This window comes from Macrobrachium rosenbergii, chromosome 52 (assembly GCF_040412425.1).
Source record: "Macrobrachium rosenbergii isolate ZJJX-2024 chromosome 52, ASM4041242v1, whole genome shotgun sequence".
NCBI lineage: Eukaryota > Metazoa > Arthropoda > Malacostraca > Decapoda > Palaemonidae > Macrobrachium > Macrobrachium rosenbergii.
This window is the reverse complement of record NC_089792.1, coordinates 34,909,558-34,923,623: the sequence shown is the minus strand read 5'-3', so window position 1 is coordinate 34,923,623 and position 14,066 is coordinate 34,909,558. Positions and strand designations below refer to the sequence as shown.

Here is a 14,066-nt window from a genome sequence, read left to right as displayed (position 1 = left end):
AAGCTAACAATCAATCATTTACCTTCATTTTGCAACAAACAGAAAGTCTCTAGCACAATATTTAGAATTTTGGTGAATTTTGAAAAAAAAATTTTCCTCCGATTTGGCTTCGTTTTTCTGTGTTGTCATTTCTTGCGTCAGCTTACTAATTTTTTCAGTTCTGTTTCATATTATTCTTTAAAAAAGTGTTATACATCAAAATGTGTGCAATTTCATGTTAGAATACAACAAAAATATATCATTCTTTAGCTCTTCACAGTTTTTAATATTTACATGAAATCACGATAACTGACAATATTTTAAATTCGGTCAACTTTGATTCGACCGAAATGATCAGTTCGAAAAAAACGCATCCGTAAGCCATAATTATTACATTAAGTAACAATCAATCATTTACCTTCATTTTGCAACAAACGGAAAGTTTGTAATTATTTAGTTTTTGTGATTAAAAAAAGGTGAAAATTTTTAAAAAAAAAAAAAAAAAAATTTTCGAAGTGAAAACTAGCTGAATTTCCTGTCATTTCTTGCGTTTTGAACGTTTTGACCTTTTCTACCGTTTCATATTATTCGCGTTACATAAAGTGTTATACATCAAAATGTGTGCAATTTCATGTAGAATACAACAAAAAATGTCATTCCTTTAGCTTTTCACAGTTTTTAATATTTTCACGAAATAGGCGATAACTGACTGTTTTTAACCTTTGTTCAAGTTTGATTCTCTGGGAAATGATCGAAAAATGCGCATGGTCTATGCCATAATTATTACATTCGAGTAACAATCAATCATTTTTTCATTTTGCAACAAGCTGGAAAGTCTCTAGCACATTATTTAGATTTTTGGTGAATTTTTTAAAAAAATTTTTTCAGTTTATTTTTGCGCGTATTTCCAACCTGAAAACCTGTCATTTCCACTGTCAGTTACCCCTAATTTTTCGCTGTTTCATATTATTGGGTTATATAAAGTGTTAACATCAAAATGGTGAAATTTCAGTTTTAAATACAACAATAAATATATCATTCCTTTAGCTCTTCACAGTTTTTAATATTTACATTGAAATGAAAAATAACTGACAAAATTTCAATTGATTCGGTCAACTTTGATTAGCCGAAATGCTTCAAAAATATCTGAGTAGTTTTGCCATAAATAACATTTAAGGAATAACAATCAATCATTTACCTTCATTTTAAAACAAACGGAAAGTCTCTAGCACATTATTTAGATTTTTCTTATATTTTTCTAAAACAAAAAATTTACCTAGCAATAGCTCCACACACACACACACTTCGCTGAAAATCCTGTCATTTCTTGCATCAGCTTGCCGTAATTTTTTCGCCGTTTCATATTATTCGTTACATAACGTGTTATACATCAAAATATAATTTCATGTAGAATACAACAAAAAATATACCATTCCTTTAGCTATTCACAGTTTTTAATATTTACATCGAAAAATCACGATAACTGACAAAATTTTAACATTCTGTCAACTTTGATTCAAAAAATGAAATGAAACTGCATCAATTTCTAAAAAAAAATTAAGGCCAAATAATGATTTACATTAATCCTGCTTTGCAAAATGCAATCAAATGCATTTTGCAACAAACGGAAAGTCTAACAAGAATGCAAATTTGACTGGTGTGGAAAATACATACTTGGGAACCGATTTCATTTTGAATCATTTATCCTGCCGCTTTATATTCGGCTGATACATAAATGATTATGATAAAAATTGTATCATTAGAATACAACAAAAATAATGACATGACGGAGGTTGAATTTTTAATAGAAATGAAAATGATATCCAAACTAAATTGTTTCAACTTATCTGAGGAGGCGGAAATGATTAACATCGTATCCACTGAAAATCTGTATGATATTCTCAATCTATTTTATGTATTTTGCAAATTACGATTAAATTTACTAATTCCCCGATTTTTGCCGTGACGTGTTTAAAAATTTTTGCCAAACAAACCGTCCGTCAAAATTTCAGTCTTACTCAGTACTAAAATATTTGAAGGCCTTTATATTGTCATCAAATGGGAATGTGCTTTATACATCAAAATGGTTCATGTTGAATACATTAAAAAATATATCAGTTTAGTCTCTTCACAGTTTTTTTATATTTACATCGAAATAACGATAAATAAAAAAAATCAATGGTCAACTTTAAAGCCACAAATGGTTCAAAAATGTTTTGTAGCGCTAAAAACAAACAGCCTAGTAATATTCAATCAATTTCCTAATCTATTTTTTACAATTGGAAAGAGAATGACAACAATATTTTGATTTTTGGTGAATTTGAAAAAAACTTTTTAGAATATACTTCGTTAAATTCATGCATCATTTTCTGATAATATTTTCTCTGTGTTGCTTTAATCGTTTTACAATCTGTTATATACCAAAATCATCGCAATTTAGTGTACAATACAAATAAAAAAATTAACTCATTAGCTTCAACGTTTTCCTTACAGCGATTTGTATACAATTATATATATTTTTTTTTATATATCATATATTCCAATATTTATATATGATAATGATATTTTTTTATTTCTGATGGTTGCATACTAAACTTCAGGCAATGAGAAAAAAGGAGTAAAAATGAACTCTTAATCTTGAAAACTATGTATGCGTGTGTTTTTTGAAAAACTTTTTTCCGCTCGGCGTATTCCTGAGGTCAGCATTACGGGAGACAATTTTTTGAACAAATTTGGGCTTCAGCCCTTTAAAGGGTTAAGTGAATTTTTAACGAAAGGTAATTGTGACCTGACACCAAACAAACCATCAAAATTTTTGCACCGGTCTTGCAAATGTTTAAAATTTACAGAATTGATCCTCTTTCCTCCATGGTAATTTTGTCCAGTAGATTAAAACCAAATCCTGAATAGTCGATAGAGTTCATGTTCAAAGTTCTAGGGGATGGCACATGATTTATGGAACAAAGTCTTCTGGAACCATAATAATAATATAATAATACCATCATCTAATAATAATATTAATAATAAAATAATAATAAGAATGCCTGAGAGTTTATCCCCAGAACCAGATACATGGAATGTACAAAGTAGAGCAAACAATAGTACACGCCTTTGAGAGATCAATCTGATAACAATCAGGTCCGCAATGATTGTTAAGGAGAGTTGATGGTCCTAAATAACACATTTACCACTATTTAGTTTGTACATATTTCATTCCAGCTGTTTATCTTTTCCATTTATCATGTCCAGAACTAAATGAATAAATTTTCCAGCAGGAAGGTCAAAAAATTAATTTAAAGAAATTTTAATTATGAGACTCTTAAAGAGCCTCATGGGGATATTAAATGACGTACGGTTTCCTTTTTCCTTTATTAACTAATGATCTAAAGGTTATTCAATCAAATTTTTAATTTTATTTAGAATAAAACAAATTTATGATTTTGTTCATAAATTAAACGTGAAGATTTTTTTTCAGAATAATTCAGAATTTTTATTAAAGTTTCTCTTAAATTAATTATCTCATGTAATGAATTTTTTTCCGAAAAAAAGTATTTTCTTTTCCTAAACAAATAGGTTTAATGCTGTCCCCGGATAATATAATAATAATAATAAGATCATAATAATAACAAATAATAATAATAATAATAATAATCTATTTTCTTATCATTCTTTTCCCTTTGAGTGGTAGTTCATATATTATGTTTCCAATAACAGAAATAAAGGATACCATCAGAAAATGTTTTTATTGTTTGTTAGAAGAGTTTTTACAGCCAACTAAGATATCCATATTCTACAAACAAATTCCTGAAACCATAACCAAGTCAGAGACTCTGGGAAAAAAATGGTACATTCAAGAAAAGGTATCACTGAATAAAAACGTGCAACATTAAAATAAATCAAGGCAGAAGAAATGGGGAAAATAAACAAAAATTCAGAAAAGATCACGACAGACACAGTCAGACACCATCTTTAAAGAAAATGCCCTAAAGAAGGTCCCAGGTCCCATATAGTAATAATAATAATAAGGATAATAGCAGAACAACTCCAGCATTGTATAAGCCACCATGCGCCCAAATAAAATGAATACAGGAGAACATCTTTAGTACAGAACAAGGGATATATGGCCAAAAACTTCAAGGCCCTATCACCTGCCTTCCAATAAGCAGAAGTTACTAGCAGGTATCATCAGTGAAAACTATACAACTAATGGATGAGGATAGAACACCATCCCCCACCAACAAAGACAAGAACAAGTGGAGGGGCACAAAAGACCAGCGCCTGATAAACAAAACCAATGAAGAATTACGAGAAGGAGAACCAACCTAAGCATGGGATGGATTGATACTACAAAGCCTTACATGATACCAACAGAATTGGCTAAAGAATGCCTGAAAATATACAAAAGACCAGCTCTAACAGAAAAAACCATCATGAAGAACAGTAAAAAATGACAATGCGCAACTGGAATACAGTACTTACAGGCTCTGGGATAAGACTAGCAGAGGTTAACATCAGTAGAGGGATCTTTCAAGGCGACTCACTGTCCCCACTACTCTTCGTAGTAGTCATGATTCCCATGTCAAAAATACTGCAGAAGATGGATGCTGGGTACCAACTCAAGAAAGGAGGCAACAGAACTAACCATCTGATGTTCATGGATGACATCAAGCTGTATGGTTAAAAGCATCAAGGAAGGAAGTAGATACCCTAATCCAGACTGTACGGATTGTATCTGGGGACATCAGGATGAAGTTTGGAATAGAAAAATGCACCTTGGTCAGCATACAAAAGGCAAAGTAACAAGGACTGAAGGGATAAAGCTACCAGATGGGAATAGCATCAAACACATAGATGAGACAGGATACAAATCCCTGGGAATAATAGAAGGAGAGGATTTAAAAAACCAAGAGATGAAGGAAACATGATGAAAGCCATAAACACATGGGCAATACCAGTAATCAGATACAGCGCAATTAGTGGAGTGGACGAAGGTTGAACTCTACAGCATAGACCAGAAAACTAGAAAACACATGACAATACACAAAGCACTACACCCAAGAGCAAATACAGACAGACTATACATAACACAAAAGGAAGGGGGGAGAGGACTACTAAGAATAAAGGACTGCGCCAACATCGAGAGCAGAACACTGGGCAACATATGAAAACCAGTGAAGACGAGTGGCTAAGGAGTGCATGGGAAGAAGGACTGATAAAAGTTGACGAAGACCCAGAAATATACAGAGACAGGAGAATGAAAAACAGAACAGAGGAATGGTACAACAAACCAATGCATGGACAGTACATGAGACAGACTAAAAAAACTGGCTAGCGATGAAATATGGCAATGGCTGCAGAGGGGAGAACTCAAGAAGGAAACAGAAGGAATGCTAACAGCGGCACAAGATCAGGCCCTAAGAACCAGATATGTCCAAAGAACAATAGATGGAACTAACATCTCACCCATATGCAGGACCGTGCACCACACAGCAAGCGAATGTCTGGCGCTTGCACAGAACCAGTACAGAAAGAGGCATGATTCAGTTGCAAAAGCCCTCCACTGGAGCCTGTGCAAGAAACACCAGTTAGCTTGTAGTAATAGGTGGTACGAACACCAACCTGAAGGAGTGATAGAAAACAATCAGGCAAAGATCCTCTGGTACTATGGTATCAGAACAGATAGTGATACATGCCAATAGACCAGACAAAATTGAGAAGAAAGTATCACTCATTGATGTCGCAATACCATGGGACACCAAAGTAGATGAGAAAGATAAAAAATTTATAAGTATAAAGACCTGAAAATCAAAATAAGAAGGGTATGGAATATGCCAGTGGAAATTGTACCCATAATCATAGGAACACTAGGCACGATCCCAAGATCTCTGAAAAGGAATCTGGAAAACCTAGATGCCAAAGTAGCTCCAGGACTCGTGCAGAAAAGTGTGCTATTAGAAACAGCGCACAGAGTGAGAAAAGTGATGGACTCCTAAGAGGCAGGATGCAACCTGGAACCCCACACTATAAAAACCGCCCAGTCGAATAGTTTAATAATAATAATAATTTATAATAATAATGATTATAATAACAATAATAATGTTAGGAAAGAATCAGACGTCAAAGAAATGAGAACTGGGCAAATAAAGAAATGATTGTCAATACCAGGGGTGGATTAGGGATGTAGCTGGTGATGATCGTTGGCAATTGCTGACTACGGGAGAGCTCAACAAGGAGACTGCAGGTATGTGGATGGCACAAGAAGACAAGCAATGTATACACAACATATATAAAAAACAATAGATGGCCAAACAGCATCACCCATGTGCCAGAAGTGTGAACAGTATGTGGAGACCATCAACTACATCTTGAGTGAATACCCAGCACTAGCTCAAAATCAATAAATGAGGATGTATCACACAGTTGCCAAGGCCTTGCACTGGATGATCTGCAGAGTAAATAGCCTCCCATGCACACACAGGTGGTATGTGATGAAGTGCTGGAAGATGAATTCATCATGGTACTCTTGACACTATGATGTAAGGACTGAACGAGTGACGGGTTCAAATGCCTGACTTATTCCTGAGAAATAAATCCAGACAGCATCTCTGAAAAATGCAGTCATGACATGGGACACAAGAAGCAAAGAAAAGGAAGAGAAAAGGTATAAAGATGGAAATAAAGAGACTTTGATAGAACTGAAGTGAAACTAGTACCTATCATTCTGGGAGCACTAGGAGTTATCCCAAAGGACCTCAGGTAGAACCTGGAGAGGACTGGATGCACAAACTTCAAACTGAACTTATTGAATAAAAATTTACTGCTGGCCACAACAAGGATAACTGAGTTTTGGGAGACTATAAAAACAGAGTAGTGAGGGTCAGGACATCAAGTGGCAGGCTGCAGCCCAGACCTAGACTCAGATATCAACTGGCAAGGCTGTGAGTGAGAAAAAAGAAAAAAATAAGCCACACTAAATAAGTAGTTGCCTCTTTATTAAGATCACTAGCCCTTTGTTGGCCAAGTCGGTTGAGCTTCAGACTGTCATTTGATGGGCCGGAGTTCAATTCCCGCGGCCGGCTGATGAAGAGTTAGAGGAATTTACTTCTGGTGATAGAAATTCATTTCTCGCTGTAATGTGGTCGGATTCCACAATAAGCTGTAGGTCCCGTTGCTAAGTAACCAATTGGTTCTTAGCCACGTAAAATAAGTCTAATCCTTCAGGCCAGCCCTAGGAGAGCTGTTAATCAGCTCAGTGGTCTGGTAAAACTAAGGTATACTTAACTTATTAAGATCACTTCTGCAGTCAACTTCTCCAATGTACTCATTTCAGTTTACACTTCCTTCTGTACTTTCTCCTATACCTTTATACTGCATGCCAACAGTCATTCTTTTAAAGGCTTTTCATATTCAGTGCATAACCTTTTTCTTTGTATACTGTATTATTCATGTAATATTCTTTAGCCCATTCTTCTTGTATCTTTTACTCCACATTGTTCTCATATATTTCTATTCAACTCTCAAATGAATGGTCCTTTGGCTGCTTTTGACAAATTGCACACGATTCCTGATGGTCCTAAATCTTGACCTAAATTCTTCATATTAAGTACAGTACTCTATTATTCTCTTCAAAGAATAACAGAGTCCCTCTATCAACACCCTCTGGTTTATATTCAGTAACCTATTCCAGATGTTTTCTCTCCCATTCTTAGTTAGGATTCTGAATCCATTTTGTTTCTCTATACTGTTAAACATGTCCCAGCTGATATCAAAATACAGTACTCTTCTCCTTTAATCTGACCTCCACTTTTATCATCAGAATAAAACCCACCTCCATTTCACTTTCTCCCTTCATATATCATCAGCTTTTTGCTTGACTTCTTAAACACAATGTTCATTATCCATCATTTTTGGATCTCACACAACAAAATACTGCTTTCTCTCTTGGTTTGTCTCTTGAATGCCATATCCTCCAATCACACCCACTTTCCAATTAGCAAATGCAATGAATACAAAGCTAATTTTTGCTAGAAATTCCAAATCATTATACAGGTCATGAAATCAATGCTCCAACTCCACATATAGGCACCACACCTGCAGTTTTGATTTAACAACTTTCCTGAAGACTCCAGGCTGATCAAGGGACAAATTTAAATGACAAAATTTTACTGTCCAAAACACTAATATCTCATCTGCATAGAACTTTTTACAATATTTTTCACATGAAAGAATCAAGGATTAAAAAAAAAAAACAATTTTTTCAGAAATCATAACAATTAGTTAATACAATAACTGGATTCAGTACAAGCCCGATAAAAAACAATACAGTACAACACAGAGCAGATCTACAAGTACAAACTTACTTCAATACAAGTTGCAAACACAGCCACAGCAGAAAAATCTGCACTAAGTTCTGGGCCACGGAGGTGCAGGGCATACGGCAGAAGGCTTACAAGTATCAGCGTTACCGACATTATAACTGACAGCAACAACTGATGTTTCTGTAAACACGTAAAAGTTAATTTGCAAGTTTTACAAAAATGAAAAAGATATATAAAAAGTATCTACTTGGTAATAATATGGTATGAAGTGGCAAGCAAGATTAATCACCTTAATCATATCCGTATGGAAAAATGCAAACCCTGGATTAAGATAGAGTATAACTGGCATATCAGCATATGATGCATAACTGGCATATTACCAGGATTTTATTCTCACTGCCTTTCATAAAAAAAAACCACAGAACTTTTCATTCAAAATCCTGTAAGCAATGAAGACCCAATATCCCCAAGCCTGTGTAACAAATGGGTGAAAATCTGTCTCACACTTTCCTCCCTCTCTCATTATGTGTTATTATATCATTACAAGTTTTGACAACAGGAACACTTTTCAATTTACTGTCATTAGTATTGAGGACTAAACCATCAAAATTACATGTAACCAATCTCAGTTCACTTGCTGATTATATATAAAACCTAGTTTCTGTACACAATAGTGAGAATGCCTTATACCTATTTCCTTCTTCCACAGTTTATTTTATTATTTTTGAAAAGGTTCATATCCCTTAATATCATGTGATTAATGTAATTGCAATATTCAGCAAATTTAAATCATTACATACTTCCAGTTTCAATATATAATACAAAACTGCCTAGGCTTAACCCTTATGGGACAGGCTAATTGTATATCATGCACACCCCCAGACCAGGCAAACTTTAAGGTTGGCCAATTTAACCCTTAACCCTCTAACGCCGAGCCTCTATTTACAAAAACGTCTCCCGTATGCCGGCGGCGTTCAGGAGTTAGCGCCGAAGCGGAAAAAAGTTTTTTTCAAAAAATCACAGCACGCTTAGTTTTTAAGATTAAGAGTTCATTTTTGGCTCCTTTTTTTGTCATTGCCTGATGTTTAGTATGCAACCATCAGAAATGAAAAAAAATATCATCATATATAAGTATTGAAATATATGACATTGCAAACAAAAATTTTTCATATATAATTTTATACAAATCGCGCTGTGAGCAAAGCGGTTAAAGCTAACGGGTTATTTTTTTTTCTTTGTATTGTACACTAAATTGTGATGATTTTGGTATATAACAAATTGTAAAACGATCAAAGCAACACAGAGAAAATATTATCACAAAATGATCCATGAATTCGTAACGCGCGGACGTAAAAAATTTTTTTTTTTTTTTAAATTCACCATCGAAATATTGTGCTAGAGACTTCCCGTTTGTTGAAAAATGAAGCTAATTGATTGAATATTACTAGACTGTAAGTGTTTTAGCTTACAACTGCAGTTTTCGACCATTTCGGTCGAGTTAAAGTTGACCGAAAGTCGAATTTTTTCTATTTATCGTGATTTATATGAAAATATTTCAAAACTGATAAAAGCTACAACCATGAGTTATTTTCTGTTGTATTTTACATAAAACTGCGCACATTTTCATATATAAAAGTTTATGTAACGTCTAATATAAACGGTGCAAACATTACGACAACGTGACGAAAGAATTTCTGAGATATTCTGCCGAGTTACCGCGCGGACGTAAGGAAAATGTTTTTTTTCAAAAATTCACCATAAATCGAAATATTGTGCTAGAGACTTCCAATTTATTGCAAAATGAAGGTAAATGATTGAATATTACTAGAATGTAATAGTTTTAGCTTACAATTCCGTTTTTCGACCATTTCGGTCAAGTTAAAGTTCACCGAAGGTTGAAATTTTGGCAGTTATCGTGATTTATGTGAAAATATTTCAAAACTGATAAAAGCTACAATCATGAGCTATTTCTGTTGTATTCTACATGAAATTGTGCACATTTTCATATATAAAAGTTTATGTAACGACTAATGTAAACGATGCAAACATTACGACAACGTGTGAAAGAATTTCTGAGATGTTCGCCAAGTTACCGTCACATGAGCGTAAGGAAAAAGTTTTTTTTCAGAAATTCACCATAAATCGAAATATTGTGCTAGAGACTTCCAGTTTGTTGCAAAATGAAGGTACATGATTGAATATTACTAGAATGTAAGAGTTTTAGCTTATAATTGCGTTTTTACCATTTTGGTCGAGTTAAAGTTGATCGAAGGTTGAAATTTTGGCAGTTATCGTGATTTATATGAAAATATTTCAAAACTGATAAAAGCTACAACCACGAGTTATTTTCTGTTGTATTCTACATGAAATTGCGCACATTTCCATATATAAAACTTTATGTAACGACTAATATAAAACGGTGCAAACATTACGACAACGTGACGAAAGAATTTCTGGCGCGGACGTAAGGAAAATGTTTTTTTCAAAAATTCACCATAAATCGAAATATTGTGCTAGAGACTTCCAATTTGTTGCAAAATGAAGGTAAATGATTGAATATTACTAGAATGTAAGAGTTTTAGCTTACAATTGCGTTTTTTTACCACTTCGGTCGAGTCAAAGTTGACCGAAGGTTGAAATTTTGGCAGTTATTGTGATTTATATGAAAATATTTCCAAACTGATAAAAGCTACAACCATGTGTTGTATTTTGCTGTATTTTACATGAAATTGCACACATTTTCATATATAAAACTTTATGTAACGGCTAATATAAAACAGTGCAAAAATTACGACAAAATGACGAAAGAATTTCTGAAATTTTTGGCGAGTTAGTTTGGGCGTAAGGAAAAAGTTTTTCAAAAATTCACCATAAATCGAAATATTGTGCTATAGACTTCTAATTTGTTGCAAAATGAAGGTAAATGATTGAATATTACTAGAATGTAAGAGTTTTAGCTTACAATTGCGTTTTTTCGACCATTTCGGTCGAGTCAAAGTTGACTGAAGGTTGAAATTTTTTGTAGTCGGCGTGCAGTGCGTCCACTTGGCACCCAACAGACAATTTTTAGTCGACGTATGATCGTCCAGTCGGCGTTTAAGGGTTAAGGAGGGCATAACTTATCAATGTGCAGAACCCCACACCGGGGAAACTTTGAGGTCGGCAAAATAAAAAAAAATCACATCAATGGAAAGAGAATGACACGTAAATTCACACTAAATAAAAAAATTCTAAAAAATTTTCCCTACCTTCCACGAGAAGTTGAAAATGACTATTTACAACCCCTTGTGGGGCCTCACTTACAAGACAATCATAAATTTTACCAACTTATGTTTTTTCTTATAAATAAATTTATTGTATTTTGTAAAATTATTATTGCTGCTCAAACAATATCAAAACAGATAAGAAATAAAAGCAGTAACAAATTTTTGTCATATTTGTTCTAAAATATTCATGTAAATTTACAACAAGGAAGATTCAGTAACTTTTTTTTTTTACTTTTACATGCTTTTTCTAATATTTCTTTGCAGTTTTCTTTGTAAAATTACATTTACAACCGACATACTATCGTAAAAGACATAAACGAAAAACAACAGCAACCCCTTCATATATTTACAGGCAAATTTACAAAAAGACTCATGTGAGAGAGAGAGATGCAGTACTTTCCCCCTTGAAGTCACAAGCATTACTGATACTGGCCTAACTCTCATGTCTGTATAAAAGTTGCCATTAGTGAGTTTATAGCATATAGAAGTATTGGCACCTTTGTTTCAAATCATTATTACCATAACAGTGGTGCGTAATTCTGCTTCACACTGAAGCTCAATCCGTCCACCTCCCCAAACCTGTTTTATTTCACAGTGAGGCTCAATCCGTCCCTTAAGGGTTAAGAAAGAAATACATCACTGGAAAGCGAAGGTATGCAAATGCATATGGTTTAATGGAAAAAATTCTAAAAATTTTTCCTACCTTCCACGGGAAGTTGAAAACGACTATTTACAACCCTGTGTGGGGCCTCTTGTACAAAACACTCGTAAATTTTACCAAGTTATATATGTTTTTTCTAATAATTCATTTTTATTTTATTTTGTAAAATTATAATTACAGCTCACAGAGTATCATAACAGATAAGAACTAAAATCAGTAACAAATTCTGAGTACAGGCAGTCCCCGGTTTACGACGGGTCCGGCTTACGACGTTCCAAGGTTACGACACTTTTCAAATATATTCGTCGGAAATTATTTCCCGGTTTACGACGCATGTTCCAGGGTTACGACGTGTCATACGCCGTTCCGACGGAAGAAATATGGCTCCAAAACGGCAGAATAATAAAAATTTAGAGTTTTTTTTTTATGAAAAACTCAATAAAAATGCAGTTTACATCATTTTCATTACACCCAAAGCATTAAAAGTACGGTTTTCTTAGGATTTTTGACGATTTTCAACGATTTTCAGTTTACAAAGCGGCGTAAAAACGGAACCCCCGTCGTAAACTGGGGACTGCCTGTATATTTGTTGTAAAATATTTACGTAAATTTACTGAGATCAGGAGATGCAGTAATTATTTTGGAGGTATATAAGTTTTTCTAATATTTCTTTGCAAAATTACAATTATTATAGACATCGTATTGTAAAAAATAAGAACTAAAACCAACAACAATCCCTGGGTATATTTATGAGCAAATAACTAAAAAGATGTCATGGGAGAGAGAGGAGCAAGACATCCCCCTCCCATCAAGTCAAGAACAATACTAATCCCCCCCAAGATGCTCGCTGACTGAGCTGAGCTGAGTCTAAAGTTGCCATCAGTCATTTATGGGGTATTGAAGTGATGGAAACTCTTCCCGCTCGATACAGCCAACTCGTACGGCTTGTAATATTAATAGTCATATGAGGATTTCTGTCCATTAAGGGTTAGGAAACTTACACAATTTTTTTTGACAGAGTAAGGATTTATAAATTTTTGTTGTTGGTTACAGGAATAACATCATTAATTAAAAAATAAAAAATACTCATAGCACTATGAGTCTTAAATGGAGAAACAAATCCACAGTACATAACTGTGGGTTTGTCTCTCCAATAATATTGTTGTAATATATCTATAATAAACCGGCACACACACTGAAAATTTTGGATAAGACGCTTATCAGACTTTCAACGCAGATATCTAATGCGTGAATACAAAACGACAAGTATTCAGTACATAATCAGCAAACAAATGCAGCTCACACACATGTAGTGAATAAAGTAATTTTCATATCTAAGCCTGTGTGTTAACTGCTGCATTCATTATTTAACAGCTTGCAAGATCTCTCAGATAATGTTGTTATTGGTATCTTAATAGAAAACCAATAATCAAAATCTAGTGATATAAAAAAATGGTTATTGACTGCAGCTGCAAATCCAATAGGAGAACAAGTCTGCGTCAGGTGAACCCATGTGACCCAGGTAGCGTTAGGATTTTGTTCTCAGAGATGAGTTGAAAACAGTCGAAGCTAGGTAAGCGCGAAGTACTCCATATATGAAAGCATAGGTTCGTATACGTGTTGGAACAAAGTGGCTATTAAGGTATGGTTAGATTGATAAACCTCTTAAGATTGCAACCTCCTTCTTCCAGCAATTGTAACTACAAAAGGATACTTTAAATATTTTGTATTACATGCATCCCTCACTCAAAAATATTCAGTTTCACATCATCCCTTACTTATAAAAATAATCCCTCAGTTACCCTCATACACACCATCTGAAGCACAACATTACCCCCAAGC

The 14,066-nt window shown here is 34.1% G+C and overlaps 1 protein-coding gene across 4 annotated transcripts in view; it reads right to left on the bottom strand.

Moving 5' to 3' along the window:
• Ac13E (Adenylyl cyclase 13E) overlaps positions 1–14,066 on the bottom strand; it is a 277,289-nt gene that overhangs the window by 183,522 nt on the left and 79,701 nt on the right. For all 4 annotated transcript variants that reach the window (XM_067096065.1, XM_067096068.1, XM_067096066.1 and 1 more), the window contains one exon: positions 8,340–8,477. In XM_067096065.1, coding sequence (XP_066952166.1) covers positions 8,340–8,477 — 138 coding nt within the window. The remainder of the gene's footprint in view (positions 1–8,339; positions 8,478–14,066) is intronic.